Raw genomic sequence first — 25,013 nt, 5'->3', positions numbered from 1 at the left:
CAATTCAGTATTTACATACAACACCTGGTGCTCACCAGATGAGCACTCCTTAATCCCCATCACCTATTTCCCCATTCCCTCACCCACCTCCCCTCTGGTAACCAACAGTATATTCTCTACAGTTGTTTTTTTAAAGATTTTATTTATTTATTTGAGAGAGAGAGCATGCGTGAGACAGCAGGAAGAGGGGAGGGGGAAGAAGGAGAGGGAGAGGCACACTCCCTGCTGAGCAGGGAGCCTGATATGGGACTCTACCCCAGGACCCTGGGATCACAACCCAAGCTGAAGGCAGATGCTTAAGCGACTGAGCCACCCAGGCATGCAGTGTGTTCTCTATAGTTAAGAATCTGTTTCTTGGGGCATCTGGGTGGCTCAGTCGTTAAGCGTCTGCCCTCGGCCCAGGGCCTGATCCCAGGGTCCTGGGATCGAGCCCCACATCAGGCTCCTCCACTGGGAGCCTGCTTATTCCTTTCCCACTGCCCCTGCTTGTGTTCCCTCTCTAGCTGGCTGTCTCTTTCTCTCTGTGTCAAATAAATAAATAAAATCTTTAAAAAAAAAAAAAAGAAGAATCTGTTTCTTGGTTTGTCTGTCTCTCTTTACCCCTTGGCTCATTTGTTTTGTTTCTTAAATTCCACATGTGAGTGAAATCATATGGTATTTGTCTTTCTCTGGCTGACTTATTTCCCTTAGCATAATACTCTCTGTCTCTATCCATGTCGTTGCAAATGCCTTTGCCCATTTTCCCCAAGTTTTTATTTAAATACCAATTTAGCTAATATACAATGTAACATTAGTTCCAGGTGTACAATATGGTAATTCAGCACTTCCATACAACACCCAGTGCTCATCACAGTGCCCTCCTTAATCCCCATCACACATCTAACTCCCTCCCCTCCACCCCCCTCCAGTAACCATCAGTGTGTTCTCTATAGTTAAGAATCTGTTTCTTGGTTTGTGTCTTTTTTCTCCCCTATGTTCATTTGTTTTATTTCTTAAATTCCATATACAAAAGGAATCATATGGTATTTGTCTTTCTCTGACATTTCATTTTGCAAAATACTCTCTAGCTCCATCCATGTCATTGCAAATGGTAAGATTCCATTCTTTTTATGGCTGAGTAATATTCCATTATATACCCCCCATATCTTCTTTTCTTCTTTATCCATTCATTAGTCGATGGAGATTTGGGCTCGTTCCATACTTTGGCTATTGTTGATAATGCTACTATAAACATCGGGGTGCATGTATCCCTTCGAATTGGTATTTTTGTATCTTTGGGGTAAATACCTAGTAGTGTAATTTCTGGATCATAAGGTAGTTCTATTTTCAAGTTTTTGAGGAACCTCCATATTGTTTTCCACAATGGCTGCACCACTTTGCATTCCCACCAATGTAAGAGGGTTCCCCTTTCTCCACATCCTTGCCAACACCTGTTGTTCCGTGTGTTGTTGATTTTAACCATTCTGACTGGTGTGTGGTTTGATATCTCATTGTAGTTTTGAATTGTGTTTCCCTGATAATGAGTGATGTTGAATATCTTTTCATGTGTCTATTAGCCATCTGTAATTCTTCTTTGGAAAAATGTCTGTTCATATCTTCTGCCCATTTTTTTCCACTGGATTATTTGTTTTTTGGGTGTTGAGTTTTATAAGTTCTTTATATATTTTGGATACTAACCTTTTATCAGTTATGTCATTTGCAAATATCTTCTCCCATTCCATACATTCCCTTTTAGTTTTGTTGATTGTTTCCTTCACTGTGCAGAAGCCTTTATTTTGATGAAATCCCAATAGTTTATTTTTGCTCTTGTTTCCCTTGCCTTAGGAAACATTTTTAGTAAGAAGTTGTTATGGCCGATGTCAAAGAGGTTACTGCCTGTGTTCTTTTCAAGGATTTTGATGGTTTCCTGTCTCACACTTAGGTCTTTAATCCATTTTGAACTTATTTTTATGTATGGTGTAAGTAAGTGGTCCAGTTTCATTCTTTTGCATGTTGCTGTCCAGTTTTCCCAAACCCATTTGTTGAAGAGACTTTTTTCCCATTGGATATTCTTTTCTGCTTGTCAAAGATTAATTAACCATATATTTGTGGGCTCATTTCTGGGTTTTCTATTCTATTCCATTGATCTGTATGTCTGTTTCTGTGCTAGTACCATACTGTCTTGATCACTGCAGCTTTGTAATATTACTTGAAGTCCAGAATTGTGATGACTCCAGCTTTGCTTTTCTTTTTCAAGATTGCTTTGGTTATTCAGGGTCTTTTGTGGTTCAAACAAATTTTAAGATCATTTGTTCTAGCTCTGTGAAAAATGCTGTTGGTATTTTGATAGGGATTGCATTAAATATGTAGATTGCTTTGGGTAATATAGACATTTTAACAATATTTGTTTTTCCAGTCCATGATCAAGGAATGTCTTTCCATTTCTTTGTGTCATCTTCAGTTTTTTCATCAGTGTTTTATAGTTTTCAGGGTACAGATCTTTTACCTCTTTGGTTAGGTTTATTCCTAGGTATCTTATTATTTGGGGTACAGTTGTAAATGGGACCGATTCCTTGATTTCTCTTTCTGCTGCTTCATTATGGATGTATAGAAGTGCAACAGGTTTCTGTATGTTGATTTTGTATCCTGCAACTTTACTGAATGCATGTATCGGTTATAGCAATTTTGAGTGGAGTCTTGTAGGTTTTCTATATAGAGTATCATGTCATCTGCAGATAGTGAAAGTTTGACTTCTTCCTTGCTGATATGGATGCCTTTTATTTTTTTGTTGTCTGATTGCTGTGGCTAGGACTTCCAGTGCTATGTTAAATAACAGTGGTGAGAATGGACATCCCTGTCTTGTTCCTGACCATAGAGGAAAAGCTCTCAGTTGTTCCCCATTGAGGACACTATTAGCTGTGGGTTCTTCATATATAACCTTTATTATGTTGAGGTTTGTTCTCTTTATCTGTACTTTGTTGAGGGTTTTTTATCATGAATGGTTTTATTGAGAATTTTTGCATCCGTGTTCATCAGGGATATTGGCCTATAGTTCTCTTTTTTTAGTGGAGTCTTTGTCTGGTTTTGGTATCAAGGTAATACTGGGCTAGTAGAATGAATTTAGAAGCTTTCCTTCCTTTTCTATTTTTTGGAATAGTTTGAGAAGAATAGGTATTAATTCTTCTTTAAATGGTAGAATTCAGTTGTGAAGCTATCTGGTCCTGGACTTTTGTTTGTTGGGAGATTTTTGATTACTGATTCAATTTCTTTGCTGGTTACCTGTCTCTTCAAGTTTTCTATTCCTGTTTCAGTTTTTGTAGTTTATATGTTTCTAGGAATTTATCCGTTTCTTCCAGGTTGTCCAATAGTTTTGGCATATAGTTTTTCATAATATTCTCTTATAATTGTTTGTATTTCCATGCTGTTGGAGAACCAGCTCTTGGTTTCATTGATCTATTTTTTTAGTTTCTATATCATTTATTTCTGCTCTATCTTCATTATTTCCCTTCTTCTGCTGGCTTTAGGCTTTGTTGTTCTTTTTCTAGCTCCTTTAGGTGTAAGTTTAGGTGGCTTATTTGAGATTTTTCTTGCTTCTTGAGTAGGCCTGTATTCTATATACTTCCCACGACTGCTTTTGCTGCATCTCAAACATTTTGGTCTCTTATGTTTTCATTTGCATTTGTTTCCATATTTTTAAAAATTTCTTCTTTGATTTCCTGGTTGACTCATTCATTGTTTAGTAGCATGTTGTTTAACCTCCATGTATTTGTGGTCTTTTCAAATTTTTTCTTGTGCTTGACTTCAAGTTTCATAGTGCTGTGATCTAAGAATATGGATGGTATAATCTCATTCTGTTTGTACTTGTTGAGGCCTGCTTTGTGACCTAATATGTGATCATTTCTGGAGAATGTCCCATATACACTTGAAAAGAATGTGTATTTTGCTGCTTTAGGATGAAATGTTCTGAGTATCTCCGTTAAGTCCAGGGTGTCTGGTCCAGTGAGTCATTCAAAGCCATTGTTCCCTTGTTTATTTTTGCAGAGGTGATCTGTCCATTGATGTAAGTAGGGTGTGAAGTCCCCTACTATTATTGCATTATTGTCAGTGAGTTTCTTTATGTTTGTTATTAATTGATTTACATATTTGGGTGCTCCCAAGTTGGGGGCATAAACTTTTACAATAGTTAGATCTTCATGATGGACAGACCCCATCATGATATAGTGCCCTTCTTCTTCATCTCTTGTTATAGTCTTTGGTTTATATTTTATTTTATTTTTTTAGCGGGGGGGGGAGGGACAGGGAGAGGCAGAGAGAGAATCCTACACAGGCTCCATGTCTAGCATATGAGCCCGAGACAGGATTCAATCTTACAACTCTGAGATCATGACTTGAGCTGAAATCAGGAGTTGGACACTTAACTGATTGAGCCAGCCAGGCGCCCCTAGTCTTTGGTTTACAATCTAGTTTTTCTGATACAAGTACCACTACTCTGGCTTTCTTTTGACACCCATTCGCATGATAAATTGTTCAGTGGTTCTCCATCCCCTCACTTCGGTGTCTTTAGGTCTAAAATGAGTCTCTTGTAGGCAACATATAGATGGGTCTTTTTTTTTTTTTTAATCCATTCTGACACCCTATGTCTTTTGATTGGAGCGTTTAGTCCATTACATTCAGAGTGATTATTGATAGATATGTATTTAGTGCCATTTTATTACTTGTTTTGTTGTTATTTCTGGAGGTTTTCTCTGTTCCTTTCTAGTCTTTGTCGCTTTTGGTCTCTTCATTCCACTCAGAGTCTCCTTTAATATTTCTTGCAAGGCTGGTTTAGTGGTCACAAACTCCTTCAGCTTTTGTTTGTTTAGGAAACTCTTTATTTCTTTCTGTTCTGAATGATAGCCTTGCTGGATAGAGAATTCTTGTCCTTTTTCAGTTTTTTAATTGGGTTAGTTGGTTTTTTGCTCTTGAGTTGTAAGAGTTTTTTACATATTTTGGATATTAACCTTTTGTCAGATACATGGTTTGTAAATGTCTTCTCCCATTCCGTATGTTTTCCTTCATGTGTTGTTTGTTTCTTTTACTGTTGCAGAAGCTTTTTAGTTTTATGTAGTTCCACTTGTTGATTTTGGTTTTGTGACTTGTGCTTTAGGTATCACATCTGACTTCATTGTTGATATTTGACTGCTGACATCCTCTAAGCCTCACACCCCTCTCTTCTTGCCATCATTCCCACATCTGGGCAAACTGACAAGAAAGCCCAGGTGCTCCCTCCCTTAGTGCTGGCGGGAAGCTGCACAGGAGCAGTCACCCTGGCCCTACCCCCAACCACTATAAAAAAACGAGTCCATCTCCTTTTCTTGCCCTCTCAAGCCACTTTGAACCTGCTTGAGAGCTCTTCTTTGAAAGTTTCATTGCTGAGTATTGCTGAATAATGAACTTTTTCATACGTTATTGGTGTGACTCTTGACATCTGAGCCAAATTTGGGGTGGAGATCTATTCTTCCTCTATAGACAACTTAACGGTTGGTTCAGTGAGCAGGATGTCTAGACGATCCCCACCACCACAGGGGTCTTTTTCTTCTCTTGCTATCAGGCTCTCCTGCCTGCTGGCGACTACATACTTTGAGCTGCGCTGCTTTATGCTACATTTGCTGAGTCCTATAAACCTCTGTCAGATATATAACCAACCAACCCATGTTCAAAGTTAAAATTGGCATTTAGGGACGGATGTGTGTGTCAGATTGAATCAGGTGTCTCAATTCCTGCATAAGTTGTGACTAGGTTTGGCTCAGGAATGAATTTTATGCTGTCACCATTGGTTGTGTGTCTTAAGCAGGCATTGGCTGTTGTGTAGTATGATCAGGGTAATGACTGATACCTTTTGCATATAAAGGCCCATCAGGTGGCCAGTTGTGTGAGCGAAGAGCAGGTACAATGCAGCATGCTAAAAGCAGATGGCTCCCCTTTCAAAATTTTGTCATGTTCTATTGTGGTTTTTTCACTTTCCCTGTGACTCATCTTCTCAAATAATTCTTTCTGCCCTTTCTAGTAACTTTTGTCTTCTAGAAAATACCACTTAGGTGCCCTCCTCCTCTTACTTTCCAGTGATATTACTCAAAACCCTGTCTATATTTTTTCATGCCTTTAGGTTATTCTAACCGTATCTGTATGTGGTGATCCCTCCCCGCGCATTTTTTTTTTTTTTACTAATTTATCTTAGGTGCTACTATTAGATTTCATTGCTTAAAACACCATGTTTATCCTGTCATAGCTAGGAGCCAAACTAAAGGTACTGCCTATTATCTAACACGTGACAAATTCTTCTCTCAGTGGGTTTGTAAACTAAAGAAAGAACATGCCTCATATGTGCAGTTCACATTTTTTCTGTTTAGTGTCCATAATTATGTTTACTTCATTTTAATGTTTTTTAATGACCCCCCTACATCTGACCGTGTGATTATTTTGCGATCTGTCTGCCTATTCAGATACTTACTCTTTGTTCTTAGACTTCACTTACCTCTTGAGTGGGCCTGACCATTACATGCATAAGCACACGTGGCTTGTTCCTTTTGTAATTCAACAGTCCACAGAAACTCAGACAAAACTACATTAAATTATGTGATAACTGAGTCTTCTGCCCGTTTTTTTAATGTTTCTATAAGGAATATTTAGCAAAATTAAATTCTTGAATTTACGTGATGGGCAGAGGAGGTTATTTTTCTCTTTCAGAGGGATTTAAAATTCTTTTTCTGCTAGGAACAATTCAAAGGGCCAATAATTGTAATTGGAAAAGGAAAAGAACTGCATGAAGTGTTTAAAATGTCAGCATTTGTGCATTAAGTGTTGTTTATGGTGCACATCTCTGCCAATTAAACATGAATATGAGTGGCTCAGAATATCTGGTCTTTGTTATTATTTTAAGTTAAAGAGAGACCCCTAGATGATACGTAAAAAAAACAATGAATTTTGAAAGAAACAGAGAATAAAAAAAAAGAAAAAAAAGCTGTGTGGGGAAAGAAAATAGTTGACCTGTGGACAATGTGGGGGTCAGGGACGCCAACTCCTCATGCAGTCATGCATCCACATATAATTTTGACTGTCCCAAAACCTAACTGCTTATAGCCCGCTGTTGACCAGAAGCCTTACTGATAATATAAACAGTCATTTAACACTTACTCTGTATGTTAAATACATTACGTACAGTATTCTTATGGCAAAGTAAGCTAGAGAAAAAATGTCATTAAGAAAATCATAAGGAAAATTAATTTACAGTACTACACTGTGTTTATTGAGAAAAATCCACATATAAGTGGACCCATGCCATGCAAACCTTTGTTGTTCAAGGGTCAACTGTATATGCTTGGATTTAGTAATAAAAGAGACATTAGTGACTAGTGGAAAGATAGCTTGCATATACACATTTTATTGGCCTGAAGTTATGACCCTGTATTTTTACTGAATGAGCAGTTGAGTCAGTGCTGACAGGAATTGCATATAATTAAACTTTTTAGCACAGGAGCAGATTTTTACATTGAACATTGTTGGTAGTAATGTAAATGTTGCCAGATGTAACAGTGGGTTTATAAGCTAAAGAAAGTAAAAGATTGCAAAAGAATCAAAATCCATATTTAGGAATACAGTATTTTTTTTAAAAAGATTTTAATTATTTGAGAGAGAGAGCAAGAGAGCACATGAGCAGGGGTGGGGGAGAAAAGGAGCAGAGGGAGAGAGAGAGAGAAGCAGGTTCCCCACGGAGCAGGGAGCCAGATGCAGGGCTTGATCCCAGGACCCTGGATTCATGACCTGAGTGGAAGGCAGACACTTAACCGACTGAGCCACCCAGGCACCCCAGGAATCTGGTATTAGATGTTCTCAGGATCAGTAAAAGCCGTTAATGTGTGTGAGTAAAAATATAACATAGCACCTAAAGAATATGTCTGGGGGTATGACAAGGCCCTGGAGGCAGAATGAAATGGATATGAGGTTGGACTGTGTCTATATTCAAGAACTCTAGTAGAATAAGGTAATAGTATCTATTTTTATGTAAATATTTACTGAGAATCTACTATGTCTTATATGCTCTTCCAGAATTTGGAATATTAATGATCTTATTCTGGGCAAGAATGGTGTATTGGGGAAAGCAAGCTGCTGTCACTAATAGACCCCAGAGAACATAAACATTGACCTAGTATCATGTGAGTTCCCAAGTCATTGCACGGCCATCCGCTAGAGCAGAGGTTGGCAAACATTTTGTGTAAAGACCCAGAAGTCATTATTTTAGGCTTTATGAGCCATATGATTGCTGTCATTACTACTCAGTTTTGCTGTTTTAGCCCCAAAGCAGCTAGGGGCACTATGAATGAATCTCTGTTCCAATAAAAACTTTATGTACACAGAAATTTGAATTTCATATATTTTTCATGTGTCATGTTCTTTTGATTTTTCTTTTTGACCATTCAAAAATGTAAGATCCGGGGCGCCTGGGTGGCACAGCTGTTAAGCGCCTGCCTTCGGCTCAGGGCGTGATCCTGGCGTTCTGGGATCGAGCCCCACATCAGGCTCCTCCACTATGAGCCCCTCTTCCTCTCCCACTCCCCCTGCTTGTGTTCCCTCTCTCGCTGGCTGTCTCTGTATCTGTCAAATAAATAAATAAAAATCTTTAAAAAAAATATGTAAGATCCATTTCTAGCTTTTGGGAGGAGGCCTGGATTTAGTCTGAGGGCCATAGTTTTCCAGCCTGTGCCTAGGGCATTCCGGGCCACAGAGCTGGGTGCCACCAGTCTGGAATACAGCCAGTGGGAAGAGAAGAGGGTTGTGGAGACATGCCTACATCCTTAAGACATGGGCTTTGTCACACAACATAATTTTTACTCCCATTTGACTGGTAAGAACTGAATTACTTGGCTTCACCTCACCATAAATGAGGCTATTGTTTGGGGGCAGCCATGAACTTGGCTACGAGCTTCATACTGCTAAAGGGAGAGGAGAGGTTCTGATGGAAGGCTTTCAGGCCCTGCTTCAGACAGCTGCTCCTTTCTCCTGTTATATGTCTCCTGTTGAGTGCATATATCTCTGCACCCAAAACCAGAATAAAGAATTGAGTCACAGACATTTTTTGCCATTTGGCTAAATGAGAATGAATGAAACTACAGTTGTTTTACCCTAGGGGCACCTGGGTGGCTCAGTTGGTTAAACATCTGACTCTTGATTTCAGCTCAGGTCATGATCTGGGGTCATGAGATCGAGTCCCGCTTCAGGCTCTGCGCTCAGCATGTCCCTCTCCCTCCCCTTCTGTTCTTCCCCCTACCCCTGCTCATGTGCGTGCTCTCTTTCTCGCTCTCTCTCAAATAAATACATCTTTTAAAAAAAAAGTTTTACTCTACATAAATACATTGATATTTAGGGCAAAGTGATTAATAGGGAAAGAGAAAGTAGAGAGATTAGTGGATGAAGGATTAGCAAGAATAATAAGGATAACAAGGATATAGACTGAAGTACTTCTTTTAAGCCACACAGTTTGTCACTTTGCTCCTCTGACAGCTTACATACGTAGAGCTGATGTAGCTTCACTTTGAATCTCTTCTTCTCCAGTTACTAAACTTTTGGTTTGGGCACATACCTGACTCTTCTGTGGCTCAGTTTCCTCGTCTGTAAAATGGAGACAATACTGATACCAAGAACAATGGGTTGTGATGATTAAATGAGTTAGATATAGAACTTAGAACAGTGCCTGGCACATCTAAATGGTACTGCTTATTATTTAGTATATGCAAGACAAGTATTTGTTTTATTGCTATACATTATGTATAAATCATTACTACTCATATGTATATGTTTGTTATATTTATATAAAGCCTTTCACAGTTCTCTGTATTCACCCTAAATCAACTGTATGTATTATCCCTTCTATGTTCTCTTAACTTTCCTTTGTGTGTTTTATTTTTTTCCCTCTTTTTTAGATGGGGATATTGGTTTTGAAACTTCACAGCAGGGAATGACTGAAGAAGTTTCAATCCAGTTTGAGAGAATTAATCTCTTCACAAGAGATGACCCATATTCCATTTTAGAAGAATTGTGGCAAGATGATAAACAGACAGGGAGATGTGAGGAAAACCAGAACACAAGTATAACACAAGTTCCCTTTAACAACAAGGGAACACTATTTAATGAGAGAGATTGTGAATATAAGGACATCGGGAAAATTGACCATGTAAACACATGCCTTGTTCCTGCAAGAAAAAGATTCCAGAGCTATGAATCATTGGGAAGGAGTTTGAAGCCTATTGTAAGCTTATGTGATTATAGAAACAATGCAACAGAAAATCTTGATAAGATTATTGGATGTGGTAATATTTTCACTCATATGAATTCTCATACAGAAACGAATGCTTGTGAATATAACCAGTATAAGAAACTTCTGAGTCATAAGCAAGCTCTCACTCAACATCAAGGAATTCATACTGGTGAGAATCTCAATTTATTTTCTGATTATGTAAAAATTTTCACCCAGAAGCCACACCTCTTCGGACATCAAAGTATTTATACTGAAGAGAAACAGCATGAATACAGCAAATGTGAGATAGTCTTCACTCAGAAGCCCCAACTTGCTGTACCTCAGAAGGCTTCTATAGGCAGGAAACCCTGTACACGCACTGAATATGAGAAGGACTTGTCCCTCAAGTCAAATCATGAGAAAACTCACACTGAGGAGAATCACTGTAAATGCAGTGGATATGGAAAAGCCTGTATCCAGAAGTCAGATCTGTTCAGATGCCAGGGAATTCATATTGGAGAAAAACCCTATGAATGTAGTGAATGTGGGAAAAATGTCTCTCAGAATTCAAACCTCAATGAACATAAAAAAATCCATACTGGAGAGAAACACTTTGAATGTACTGAATGTGGAAAAGCCTTCACAAGGAAATCAACTCTAAGTATGCATCAGAAAATTCATACAGGAGAAAAACCCTATGTATGTGCCGAATGTGGGAAAGCCTTTATCCGGAAGTCACATTTTATTACACATGAGAGAATTCATACTGGAGAGAAACCTTATGAATGCAGGGACTGTGGAAAGTCCTTTATAAAGAAGTCACAACTGCATGTGCATCAGCGAATTCACACAGGAGAGAATCCCTTTATATGTACAGAATGTGGGAAGGTCTTCACTCACAAGACAAATCTCATTATACATCAGAAAATTCATACTGGAGAGAGACCTTATATATGTACTGAATGTGCAAAGGCCTTTACTGACAGGTCAAATCTCATTAAACACCAAAAAATTCATACTGGAGAGAAACCCTATAAATGCAGTGACTGTGGAAAATCATTCACCTGGAAGTCACGGCTCAGGATACATCAGAAGTGCCATACTGGAGAGAGACATTATGAATGCAGTGAGTGTGGGAAAGCCTTCATCCAGAAGTCAACACTAAGTATGCATCAGAGAATTCATAGAGGAGAAAAACCCTATGTTTGCACTGAATGTGGGAAGGCCTTCTTCCACAAGTCACATTTTATTACCCATGAGAGGATTCATACTGGAGAGAAACCTTATGAATGCAGTGATTGTGGGAAATCCTTCACAAAGAAGTCACAACTCCATGTACATCAGCAGATTCACACAGGAGAGAAACCCTACAGATGTGCTGAGTGTGGAAAGGCCTTCACTGACAGATCGAATCTCTTTACACACCAGAAAATTCATACTGGGGAGAAACCCTATAAATGTAGTGAATGTGGAAAAGCCTTCACTCGGAAGTCAGGCCTCCATATACATCAGCAATCTCACACTGGAGAGAGACACTATGAGTGTAGCGAATGTGGGAAAGCCTTTGCAAGAAAATCAACACTAATTATGCATCAGAGAATTCATACAGGAGAGAAACCCTATATTTGTACAGAATGTGGGAAGTCTTTCATCCAGAAATCACATTTAAATCGGCATCGGAGAATTCATACTGGAGAAAAACCCTATGAATGCAGTGACTGTGGGAAGGCCTTCATTAAGAAGTCACAACTCCATGAACATCATCGAATTCACACAGGAGAGAAACCATTTATATGTGCTGAGTGTGGAAAAGCATTCACCATCAGATCAAATCTTATTAAACACCAGAAAATTCATGCTAAACAGAAACCCTATAAAGGCAGTGACTTTAGGAAAGCCTTAAACTGGAGGCCACAGCTCAGTATACATCAGAAATCGGATTCTGGGGAAGTGGAGTGCCCAGCATCCCAATCATGGTGTGGGGATACACCGTAGTGAGAGGCTACAGCTTGATTAAGAAGCAGGAGGTAATCAAAGCCACCTTACCTCTGGTCAGAAGTATGAATGTCTGGATCACAGAGCTGATGTCCAGTTTCACATATGGGGGAGACACTTGGAAGAAAGTGTTTAAGCAATGTGTGATGGCCGTGCCTAATTACTGGACAGATACTGGGATTGTCAAGCCCCTGCAAATAATAGTAAAAATGCAAGGAGGAACTTGGCAGTCTTTCTTGTTACATGTTATGGATAAGCAGCTTTATAAATTCAGGGCTGTATTCAGTATTGACCAAAGGAATTTCTTAATGAGTAGAGTGCTGAGTAAATTTTTCATTGTCTAAGGATGCTGAAATGAAAGCAAAAGTATAGACAATTCAAGTCTATAATGAAGAGAAGCCAGAAGTTTTTGTGAAAATTGACATTAAAAACACAAAGAAAGGATTCTTTTTTTTCCGCATTCAGAAAGTCAGTTATTTATTGTTTACAGTATCAGTATGTGGAAATTGGTATAAACATTTTCTTATTTGACTTTGAGATTGGCAAATCAGAACCACAGGCTTACTTGAATATTCACAGGCCTCTTTAGGTAACCGGTATGTTCCCTTGTTTATTAATTCCCTGCCATCGCCCAGGTAACTCACGCCTAGGAGACAAAGTTTTTCCAGCTTGTATCCATACCTAAAGTGACCAGTGAGGTAAATAGCAGCCCTATAGACTACTTACTATCACCTTAGAACTAGCTCTGAGGGGCGCCTAGGTGGCTCAGTTGTTGGGCATCTGCCTTCGGCTCAGGGCATGATCCCGGAGTTCTGGGATCGAGCCCCACGTCGGGCTCTTCCGCTGTGAGCCTGCTTCTTCCTGTCCCACTCCCCCTGCTTGTGTTCCCTCTCTCGCTGGCTGTCTCTCTCTCTCTCTGTCAAATAAATAAAATCTTTAAGAAAAAAAAAAAACTAGCTCTGAGTCCACAGGACTTAAGTCTCAGGTCGCAGATATAGCGGTCGTCACTTTGAACATTTAGCCACATCCACGGAAATCTCTTTTTTTTTGTTTCCAGATTTCTGTTTAGGAAAGAGAAAAATTAAGAGAATGAGTTAAAAGAACCTAGAATTCTTTTCTTCCAATTTTGTTAATACGTTCTCTGCATAGTCATCCCATGCTAGGTTACCACTGGATGCTACTGTTTGCATTTGAGTTTGTCTTCTTAAAGAACAGAGTTGCACATTTGAAAGAGTGCTCTTCCTTTCCCCCCCCAATCTCTACAAAACTGTGTTTTCAAACCCTTTCTAATCTTCCACACTTATTCCATCAGATTCTAAAGTGTTTTATCTTCCAGAATATTTGTGAATTTGTGTCTCTTAGATCAACCTATTTTTGTTTGATTTATTTTGAGTCTTTGTTTTTACATACATTCAAATTTAGAATCGTCACACTCTTCCTGGTTAATTGAAACTTAATCATTATGAAGTGTCCATTTTTATTGCTACTGATGGTTTTTTTGCCTTAAAATTGACTACATCAGATGTTAGTATCGTATGTACTCTTCACTTATTGAAGGCTGATTTAAGTTAGTATCCACACCACTCTGGATGAGGTGAGCAGCTACAAAAGTAGTTCCTTATTTCCCTCCTGACTTACATGGTATTAATGTTAGGCATTTGGATTTTGTAAGTAGTTGATGTGGTCAGTTGTTATTGTCTCGGAGTCAGTAGTCATCTAGATTAACCCTCATACTTACCCTTTTATTCCTTTATTCCTTAAGTTTCACTCTAGAGTAATTTCTATTCTGACTGAAGAAGACAGACCCTTTAGCATTTCTTTTGGTGTGTGATTGCTAGTGACAAATTTTGTTTCTGTTTCTTGGAAAATGTCTTTGTTTTACCCTCATTTCTGAAAGATATTTTTACTGAATATAAGATTCTAAGGTGACAGTTATTTTCTGTTAGTATTTTGAATATATTTTGTTAAAGTTTGTGCTTCACTGTTTTGTTGGAAAATAAGCTTTCAATGTAATTACCTTTGAAGGTAATGTGCTTTTTTCCCCTTTTCTCTAGTTCCTTCAGAATTCATGCCTTGTCTTAAGCTGCCAACAATTGCACAGTGATATGCCTAGGTGTGATTTTCTATATATTTGTTTGGGGGCTTGCAGTGTTTTTAAAATCTGTAGCCTAGTGGAGTTTTTTTCTTCACATTTTGGGAAATTTTTTGCTGTTATCTATTCAAAGTATGCTTCTGATTCATTATCTTCCTCTGCTTTGTCTAGAAATAACCCTATTAGTTACACCCCATTAACCTTTTTCCATTGGTTCTTTAATATTTCAGTGATCCTTGTCTTCTCCTATACCTGGTGATTTTCAATCAACTACCAGACACTACATATTAAAAATTGTAGAGATACTGAGGTGGTGTGGATGATACCTTCTTCCAGAGAAGATTTGCCTTTGACATTTAACAGGTGACTAGGCGAGAGCATGAACACCCCTGTTTGTCTTCATGCAGTCATGTAATGAGAGTATGTAAGACTGGGCTCCAGTCCCCACGAAGGCTTGTCTGGCGTTTTTCACTCTTATTTCTAGGGGATACCCTAGAGACGTAGACTTGGGGAGATTGCCAGGTGCCTCATCCTGGGAAGGAACTTAATTCTAGTATTTGTACCAATAGGTCCCATAAATTTGTCAAAAACTGTCTTAAACTTTCTTGGCCAACATTTGCTTTTAAAATTAGCAGACACCTCTTTTTAATAAATAGCCCCAAATTCCAGAGGTTATGTCTTATCTCTAATCTTATTCATGCAGTTTCTCACTTCTTGGTAGCCCTCCAGTGCATAATAGAATTAAATATATTTCATATTTTCTTCCACCGTTTTTAGTTCTCAAAGAAAGTACTGGTCTATACCACCTGCTCTGTCATTAGCAGATTCAATGCACTGAGAGTTCTTTCTAAGGAGTGTGGAATTCAGAAATATATATTTTTTTAATTAAAACTAAAAAATGAAAATCCTCTGATTTGTGACACTATTCCCATTTTTTTTTTTTGGTTGGTAGAAGTTAAGGCAAATATTTACTGTTTTGTTAAAGATTTTGTAAACTTTGATACATAAGAGAAAATTACTTTTGGTGGTGTCAAATTTTATTATGGAAGCTGCCAAACTTTAGCAAAAGGAGATCGACTAAGAGACTCTTCATGCTTCTTTTTTAATAGTGTGGTATTTTTTTTCCTTTGGATAGTAAATAGGAAGTGAAGTTAATGGAGACTGGTCTAAGAGCCCAGGGTTTTGAAAATAAGGATTTCAAAGATTAATTTAGAAGGATTACTGAGATAGTGATTGTCAACCTTTTTATTCCCAGGCACATTTTATTTACTTTTTAAAAAATATTTTATTTGAGAGAGAGAGCAGGGGGAGGGGCAGAGGGAGAGGGAGAAGCAAACTCCCTGCTGAGCAGGCTCCATCCCAGGTTCCTGGGATCATGACCTGAGATGAAGGCAGATGCTTAACCGACTGAGCCACCCAGGCACCTGCCCAGGCACATTTTTGAAGAATACAATTCTACATTACTTTACTAAAAAAAAATAATAATAATAAAGTTGCATTACCTTTTGTCAAGAGGACAGTAACATCTAGGAGAAAGGAAGACTTCCTTTTGTGGGCCTCCACATATTTGAACGGGCACTGAGAATTGCTTGGGGAATGGATGTTGGACAGTTATGGATGAAATGGGAGAGTTGAATCTTACTTAGATGGAACTCCAGGGTCAGTATTGATTGAAGGCATGTACAGCAAGGACCTTACCAGGGGGAGTGGTGTGAATTAGGCATATCTTTTTATTTCACTACTATAGTTCATTTGTATTTACAGCAAAACTTTCTAAAAACAATTTTACAGTCTAAATTTTTAAATTTAAAATGTATTTTAAATTAATTTTTAAAAATTAAAAAAATCTCATTCTGTGAATTCAGTAACTAAGAAAGCTTTCACTCAAACCAACATTTAATCATACATCAGATAATTACTAAATGTAAGTAGGACTTCATTTACAAATCATCATGTCATTACATAGCAGAGAATTCATGCTGGAGAGAAACCTTATGAATACAATACTAGACAATCATCCTGAAACTGAAAAGTTAAATTTCTGAACATCAGCAGATTCACAGATGAGAGAAATAACAGGTTAGAAGCTCATTTTGTAGAGAGAAACCTATAAAAGCAATGACTGGAGAATCACATGGAAGTTATAAACTGTCTGCTGCAAGTAGACAAAATAAATGCACATCGTGTGGAAATAGCTTCATTCAGAAATCAGTTTTCAGTATTTGTGCATGAGTGAAATTTGTGTATTTCCTGAAAATGAGAAAGACTTCTCTAAGTTTGAACCAGTTATAAATTACTCATACTACAGAATTGTTATATGTCAAAAAGTCTTTGTCCACAAGTTACGTCTTATAAGACATCATAAACAATGGAGGAGAATAAGTTTTATGAGAATACATCATTTTCATAAAATGCCGTAAAATTCATACCAGAAGGAAACTGGAAGAAGTGTTTCAAGAAATATATTTCGTTTTGTTTATTGGTTAAGTTTCATGCCCGTGTCTCAAACCAGTGGGGACAAATAGGCCAGCCCAATAATTGACTTTTTTTTCCTTAACTTTTTATTTAGGAATGGTTTCAAACATATAGAACAGATAGAAGTGTTCAAGAATAGGAAGGATACAGGGGCGCCTGGTTGGCACAGCGGTTGGGCGTCTGCCTTCTGCTCAGGGCGTGATCCCAGCGTTATGGGATCGAGCCCCACATTGGGCTCCTCTGCTATGAGCCTGCTTCTTCCTGTCCCACTTCCCCTGCTTGTGTTCCCTCTCTCGCTGGCTGTCTCTATCTCTGTCGAATAAATAAAATCTTAAAAAAAAATAGGAAGGATACAAAACATATATAGGAACCCTTTACCCAAATTCATCTGTTAACATTTTGCCCAATTTGTTTTATCATTGAAATTACCTTTTATTTCTTCGAGTTTTATTAGCCATGTTGGCAAGAAGCAACTGGATTGTATCAATAAGACAGCTAATTTTCTATTGTTAATCATCATAAAAAAATAAATATTACAATGCAAGGGAAATGAAATTTCTTCCTTCTACCACTTTCAAGGCCTTTATGATGTCCTTATTCCTCAAAGTGCGGACGATGGTACGATGGGGTTTAGCATGGGAGTGACAACATTGTACAGGATGGAGACCAGCCGGTCTTCCCCCAGTGAATGAGATGACATGGGCTGTACACATATGAACATGGCACTGCTGTAGTAGTAGAGAAGGACAATCACCAGATGCAAAGCACAGGTTGAAAAGGCCTTTTGCCTCCCCTCTGAGGACTGGATAGAGGCAGGAAAGGATATTACCCAGGAAAGGAGTTCCTTCTAGTGGAGAACAATGCAAACTCATTGACAGAAGTGTCCCCACAAGACAACAGCCTTTCTTTTAATTAAAAAAAAATACACTGAAACACATATAACTGTGTGTGACTTATATTTTATCTCCTGAATTTTGCACTTTCTCCACTCTCATAGCAACTCCAGCCACATCAGCAGTCTGTCACTAGATAAGCAATGGTAGTCAACTTTGTAGTTTTCTTTTTATTCTGTCATACAGACACATTAATATCTGTGCACACACATGAATGTGTTTTCATTGTCTTAAGATGGGATTTTATTACATACACAGTTTTGCATCTTTTGCACTCAACAATAACTTTCAACTAGCTGAAAAGGGTCCATGGTGTGGACAGGACATAATTTGTTCATCGTCCTCTGCCACTGTTTATTCACATTTGTGTCATTAGGAAAAATGATCCATAACCACCCTCAAGAGGTAGGATAGCATAATGGGCTAACAGACAGTCATAATCATGTCCTTACCTATTGGAGCTTTTTCTTTCTTTCTGTAAACTACTTCTAGCGCTGAAACTGATAGACTGAGTTATGTTTTCTTATTTTAATAGAAATTGCCAGATATCTGTGGAATAAGACTAACATTTCATGTTTCCAACATTAGTAAATAAAGCCACCCTTCCCCTCTACTAAAAATAGTGGCTACTCTTTAACTTTGAGAAGTTTTCTGATTTCAAAGTGATAACTTACTTTAATTTACATATTAAATGTTACATCTTTAAATGTTTCTTGACCGTTTCATTTTCTATTCTCTAAGTTGCCTTTATAAACCATTTATTTATCTTTCCTTTTGGATTGCTGTCAATTTGTAACAGTTTTTTTGTATGTTAAAGGTAATAACTCCTTTAAGAAAACTATTGCTTTACTTGACTTTGTATATATTTTCCCATTCACATGATTTTTTTAAACCATGTTTAAATATGTCTGTCTCTTCATTCAATTTCTGAATTTCTAGTCTTAGTTGACCTTCACATATTATAAGATTTTTTAAGTGTCTTTTTTGCTGTATGTTGTATATCTTTTGGGAAAGTGTTTTTTTTCTTGGGCATGGATAGCCACTTTCACAATTGTAGACAGTGTTGGTTTGCAGAGCAATTCCAATGCTTTGCCCTCACTACTTACTGTGTTAGCATCTTTTGAAGATGGTAGTGGCCAGGTAATTGACTTAGGCCAGGAAAAGCAAAACACTGGTAGATGCATTCTGGGAAAACCTTTGCTGTCCTAAGAAAAGGGATAGATTTAACCACTGCCATCAATTTACCCTTCTTCCTGCCTTGTACGTGATGCCTGGGACAGTGGCAACCTTCTCTGGTTTATCTATCAAATCATTCACCTGCAGGGGAAAGATTCAGAAACACTGGTCATGACAGTATTTAGTCAACACTAGTAGCAAGTTACCTCCTCCTGACTTGCTAGGTGATAGAAATAAACAGGTTTTGCATAAACCATTCTATTCTAGGTTTCTTTTGTATCTGAAAGCATACTTAAGTTTATTCAGGCATCAAGATGTATAAAGTAATCCATCTTTTTTTCTCAAATTTTTATTTAAATTCTAGTTCGTTAACATATGGTGTAATATTGGTTTCATAGAATTTAGTGATTCATCATTTATATATTACACCCAGTCCTCAATATTCGCCATCAAGGAAATACTAATTAAAATCACAATAATACCTCTACACTCATGAAAATGACAAATTAAAATGATTGGCAGAAACAAGTGTTGGAAGATGTGGAGCAACTGGAACTCCTTTGTGGCAAATGCAGATTTGAAATGACACAAACACTTTGGAAAATAGTTTGCAAATTCTTAAACAGTTAAAACACACAGGTACCATACAACCTAGCCATTCCACTCCCATATTCAACCCAAGAGTAACAAAAACTTATGTCTATACGGATTTGTACATGATAGTTGATAGTTTAATTCATAATAGCCTCAAACTGAAAACAACCCACATGTCCATCATCAAGTGAATAAATATCCAAAATGTGGGCTATCCATAAATGACTACTGCAGTGCTATTCAGCAACAAAGAGCAATGACTACTGACATGTGCAACAACACAGATGAATTTCAAGGTAATTTTGAGTAAAAGAAGCCAGACATAAATGAGTATCACATACTGAATAATTGCATTTATATGAAATTCTGGAAATGCAAACTAATAGTGAAGTGACACAAATCAGATTGGTGGTTGCCTGGGGCTGGGGGGAGAGGGAGGGATGGCCATCAAAGGGGTACAAGGAATGTTTTGTGAATGATGAAAATGTTCTGTATTTTTACTGTGCTGGTGGTTTCATAGATGTACACAACTGCCAAATGCATTGAACACTAAATGGATGCAGTTTGCTGTATGTAAATTAATAAAGTTGATTTTTAAAAGACAAAATGAAAAGATGGATTCATATCTCACTTTAGTATGTTAAGAGATAAGATAATTCTATTAATTCAAATTATTCCAAATCCTAGAGATAGCATTTCCCAATATATTTTTTATAATTCCCAATATATGTTAAATTTCTCATTGCTTCATTGAAATTTAAAAATATACCATCACTAGAAGAGGGAGGCAAGATGGCAGAAAAGTAGGGGACGTCGTTTCATCTGGTCCCTCGAATTTAGCTGGATATCTATCAAACCATTCTAGACACCCATGAATTCAGAATGAGATATAAGAAAATATATCTGGAAATCTACAAACAGAAAAATGACTGCTTTTTGCAAGGTAGGAGGTGTGGAGTCATGAATCTGCGGGAAAATATCGGAAGATGAACGGAGGGGGGAGGGAGCCTCCATAAGCTGGCTACTGGAAATTGATATAACACCAGGGTGCAGAATTGGAACCCTTAGAAATCTGCTGCAGTGAGAGACATCCCTTTCTGAAAAGGGCTCGGGATGAAAATGTAGAATTCTAGGTGAGTCATTGTGGTCTTAGGACCTCAGGTGACAGAAAGAATGGGGGTGTCTGAACTGACAGGGTGCCCAAGCAGCAGAGGGGGAAACTGGTTATGGTCAGCGAGCCCAGGAGGGACTCAGCTCTGGTTGTCATAAACTGGAAGCCAGCCGGAAGGGACACTGCTCTTTGCCTGAACACCTGGAAAAGCACTGGAATGTGTGGACTGGTTACCATCCCTTGGCAAACTGCACCTATGACTGGGCAACAGCTCTCAGAGTGGCAGTGGTGCTGGAAAAGACAGTAGGGCGGTACCCAGCCATGACCTGGGAGCATCGGGGCAGGGTGTGTGTGCACGAGCCCAAAGACACAAAATGCAGAGACCCTCTCAGGTTCCTGGGAATCCCCCCAGGAGAACTGCAGTGGGAGCCACCTGCAGGAGTCTGTGGAGCTTGGTGCACACAGAAAGGGAGACAGTTTGGTCTGAAGGTTTATTGAAAAGTGGGGACCGCAGTCTTGCGGCTCTGGCCGGGAGATCCAGTCATGGCTATTTTGGGTCTGACCCTCTGAAGAGGTGGGGAAAGCCACCACGGAAGAAAGCCACGGAGTACCAGCTTACATTAAGCCCATCCCCCTGAAAAGAGGTGGGGCAACTCCGCCCAGGCAAAGAAACCTGAGAAACAGCACAGCAGGCCCCTCCCCCAGAAGACAGACTGGGTGTTATACGCAAGTAATGAGTCATGGAACTTTACATCAAAAGGTAGGGATGTACTGTATGGTGACTAACATAATAAAACATAATAAAAAAATATTATTAAAAAAAAAGAAGACGACAGACTGGAAGAATAGGTGAATGACAAGCTTATGGATCCCAGGAAACTGTAATACTCCAGCACCAGGGAAAACAGTATATTGATCTCCAAGTGTTTTCTCATGACTCATTTATCCTTCAGACTAAAATTTTCCATTTTTTTTCTTCTTTACCTTTTCCCATTTCAACTAGATTCATATTTTACCAACTTATGTTTTTTTATGTAAATTTCGATGATTCATTAGTTGCATATAACACCCAGTGCACCACGCAATACGTGCCCTCCTTACTACCCATCACCAGCCTATCCCATTCCCACCCCTCTCCCCTCTGAAGCCCTCAGTTTGTTTCTCAGAGTCCATAGTCTCTCATGCTTCATTCTCCCTTCTGATTACCCCCCTTTCTTTATCCCTTTCTTCTCCTACCAATCTTCCTAGTTCTTATGTTCCATAGATGAGAGAAACCATATGATGATTGTCTTTCTCTGCTTGACTTACTTCACTTAGCATTATCTCCTCCAGTGCCGTCCATGTTGCAGCAAATGTTGAGAAATCGTTCTTTTTGATGGCTGAGTAATATTCCATTGCATATATAGAACACATCTTCTTAATCCAGTCATCTGTTGAAGGGCACCTCAGCTCCTTCCATGATTTAGCTATTGTGGACAATGCTGCTATGAACATTGGGGTGCATATGGCCCTTCTCTTCAATACATTGGTATCTTTGGGGTAAATACCCAGTAGTGCAATTGCTGAATCATAGGGTAGCTCAATTTTTAACTTTCTAAGGGACCTCCACACTGTTTTCCAGAGTGGCTGTACCAACTTGCATTCCCACCAACAATGTAGGAGGGATCCCCTTTCTCCACATCCTCTCCAACAATTGTTGTTTCCTGCCTTGTCAATTTTTGCCATTCTAACTGGCATAAGGTGGCATCTCAGTGTGGTTTTGATTTGAATTTCCCTGATGGCTAATGATTTTGAACATTTTTTCATGTGTCTGTTAGCCATTTGTATGTCTTCATTGGAAAAGTGTCTGTTCATATCTTCTGCCCATTTTATGATTTGTTTGTTTCTTGTGTATTGAGTTTGAGTTCTTTATGGATCTTGGATATCAGCCCTTTATCTGTAATATCATTTGCAAATATCCTCTCCCATTCCGTGTGTTGCCTCTTAGTTTTGTTGACTGTCTCCTTTGCTGTGCAGAAACTTTTTATCTTGATGAAGTCCCAAAAGTTCATTTTTTGCTTTTGTTTCCCTTGCTTTGGAGACGTGTCTTGAAAGAAGTTGCTGTTGCCAACGTCAAAGAGGTTGCAGCCTATGTTCTCCTCTAGGATTTTGAGGGATTCCTGTCTCACAATGAGGTCTTTCATCCATTTTGAGTTTATTTTTGTGTATGGTGTAAGGGAATAGTCCAGTTTCATTCTTCTATATGTAGCTGTCCAGTTTTCCCAGCACCATTTACTGAAGAGAGTGTCTTTTTTCCATTGGATATTTTTTCCTGCTTTGTCGAAGATTAGTTGACCATAGAGCTGAGGGTCCATTTCTGGAGTCTCTATTCTGTTTCATTGGTCTATGTGTCTGTTTTTGTGCCAATACCGTGCTGTCTTGGTGATCACAGCTTTGTAATACAGCTTGAAGTCAGGCAACATAATGCCTCCATCTTTGTTTTTCTTTTTCATCATTCCCTTGGCAATTCAGGGTCTTTTCTGGTTCCACACAGATCTTAGGATGGTTTGTTATAGCTCTTTGAAAAATGTCAATGGTATTTTAATAGGGATGGCATTGAATATGGGCAGGATAGACATTTTAACAATGTTTATTCTTCCAATCCATGAGCATGGAATGTTTTTCCATCTTTTTGTGTCTTCCTCAATTTCTTTCATAAGTGTTCTGTAGTTTCTAGAGTATAGATCTGTTACCTCTTTGGTTAGGTTTATTCATAGGTATCTTATGGTTTTTGTTGCTATTGTGAATGGAATCGATTCCCTAATTTCTCTTTCTACAGTTACATTGTTAGTGTATAGAAAATCAACTGATTTCTGTCCATTGATTTTGTATCCTGCCACATTGCTGAATTGCTGTATGAGTTCTAGTAATTTGGGAGTGGAATCTTTTGGGTTTTCCTCATAAAGTGTCATGTCATCTGTGAAGAGAGAGAATTTGACTTCTTCTTTGCCAATTTGGATAACTTTTATTTCTTTTTGTTGGCTGATTGCTGAGGCTGGGACTTCTAGTACTATGTTGAACAACAGTGGTGAGAGTGGGCATCCCTGTTGTGTTCCTGACCTTAAGGGAAAAGCTCTCAGCTTTTCCCCATTGATAATGATATTAGCTGTGGGCTTTTAATAGATGGTTTTTATAATATTGAGGAATGTTCCCTCTATCCCTATGTGTGAAGAGTTTTAATCAAGAAAGGGTGCTGTACTTTGTCAAATGACTTTTCTGCATCAATTGAGAGGATCAAATGGTTCTTGTCTTTTATTCATGTGCTCTAGCACATTGATTGATTTGTGAATGTTGAAGCACCCTTGCATCCCAGGAAAAATCCCAATTGGTCATGGTGAATAATCCTTTTAATGTACTGTTGGATCCTATTGGCTAGGATCTTATTGAGTATTTTGGCATCCGTGTTCATCAGGGATATTGGTCTGTAATTCTCCTTTTTGATGGGGTCTTTGCCTGGTTTTGGGATCAGGCTAATGGTGGCCTCATAGGAGTTTGGAAGTTTTCCTTCTGTTTCTATTTTTTTGAAACAGTTTCAGTGGAATAGGTATGATTTCTTCTTTAAATGTTTGGTAGAATTCCCCTGGGAAGCCATCAGGCCCTGGACTCTTGTTTTTTGGCAGGTTTTTGATTACTGCTTCAATTTCTTTACTGGTTATTGGTCTATTCAGATTGTCTGTTTCTTCCTGTTTCAGTCTTGGTAGTTTGTAAGTTTTCAGGAAGGCATCCATTTATTCCAGGTTGCTTAATTTGTTGGCATATAGTTGCTAGTAATCATTTCTAATAATTGTTTGTTTCCTTGGTGTTAGTCGTGATCTCTCCCCTTTCATTCATGATTTTATTAATTTGGGTCCTTTGTCTTTTCTTTTGCATAAGTTTGGCCAGTGGTCTATCGATCTTAATTCTTTCAAAGAACCAGCTTCTAGTTTTGTTGATCTGTTCTATGTTTTTCTAGTTTCTATTTCATTGATCTCTGCTTGGTTTAATAATTTTTATTATTTCTCTTCTCCTGCTTGGTTTAGGCTTTATTTGCTGTTCTTTCTTCAGCTCCTTTAGGTGTAAGGTTAGCATATGCATTTGGGATTTTTGTAATTTTCTGAGAGAGGCTTGGATGGCTATGTATTTCCCCCTTAGGACCGCCTTTGCAGTATCCCATAGGTTTTGGACTGAAGTGTTTTTGTTCTCATTAGTTTCCAAGGATTGTTTAAGTTTTTCTTTAATTTCCTGGTTGATCCAATCATTCTTTAGCAGGATGCTCTTTAACTTCCATGTGTTTGAATTCCTTTGAAATTTTTCCTGTGATTGAGTTCCAGTTTCAAGGCACTGTGGTCAGATAACATGCATGAAATAATCTCAGCCTTTGGGTGTTGTCTGAGACCTGATTTGTGACCA

General features: G+C 38.4%; 2 protein-coding genes across 15 annotated transcripts in view; both read left to right on the top strand.

The window, feature by feature from the left end:
- LOC100472638 (zinc finger protein 484) overlaps window positions 1-25,013 on the top strand; it is a 117,873-nt gene that overhangs the window by 30,491 nt on the left and 62,369 nt on the right. For 13 of the 14 annotated variants that reach the window (XM_034647374.1, XM_034647373.1, XM_034647375.1 and 10 more), the window contains one exon: window positions 9,936-15,709. The exons of the other annotated variant lie outside the window; for it this stretch is intronic. In XM_034647374.1, the coding sequence (XP_034503265.1) occupies window positions 9,936-12,244 (2,309 nt within the window). In that variant the 3' untranslated portion in view covers window positions 12,245-15,709. Of the gene's footprint in view, window positions 1-9,935; window positions 15,710-25,013 lie in introns of those variants that run through there. 14 annotated transcript variants of the gene reach the window in all.
- Window positions 10,340-12,244, top strand: LOC117797003 (zinc finger protein 484-like). Its single transcript, XM_034647306.1, has 2 exons — window positions 10,340-11,631; window positions 11,713-12,244. Exons 1-2 carry the CDS (start codon window positions 10,340-10,342, stop codon window positions 12,242-12,244), a joined length of 1,824 nt encoding a protein of 607 aa, XP_034503197.1.

This window comes from Ailuropoda melanoleuca, chromosome 17, assembly GCF_002007445.2.
Source record: "Ailuropoda melanoleuca isolate Jingjing chromosome 17, ASM200744v2, whole genome shotgun sequence".
Classification (NCBI taxonomy): domain Eukaryota; kingdom Metazoa; phylum Chordata; class Mammalia; order Carnivora; family Ursidae; genus Ailuropoda; species Ailuropoda melanoleuca.
Note: the sequence above shows the minus strand (reverse complement) of the source record. Positions and strands in the feature narration are given on the sequence as shown.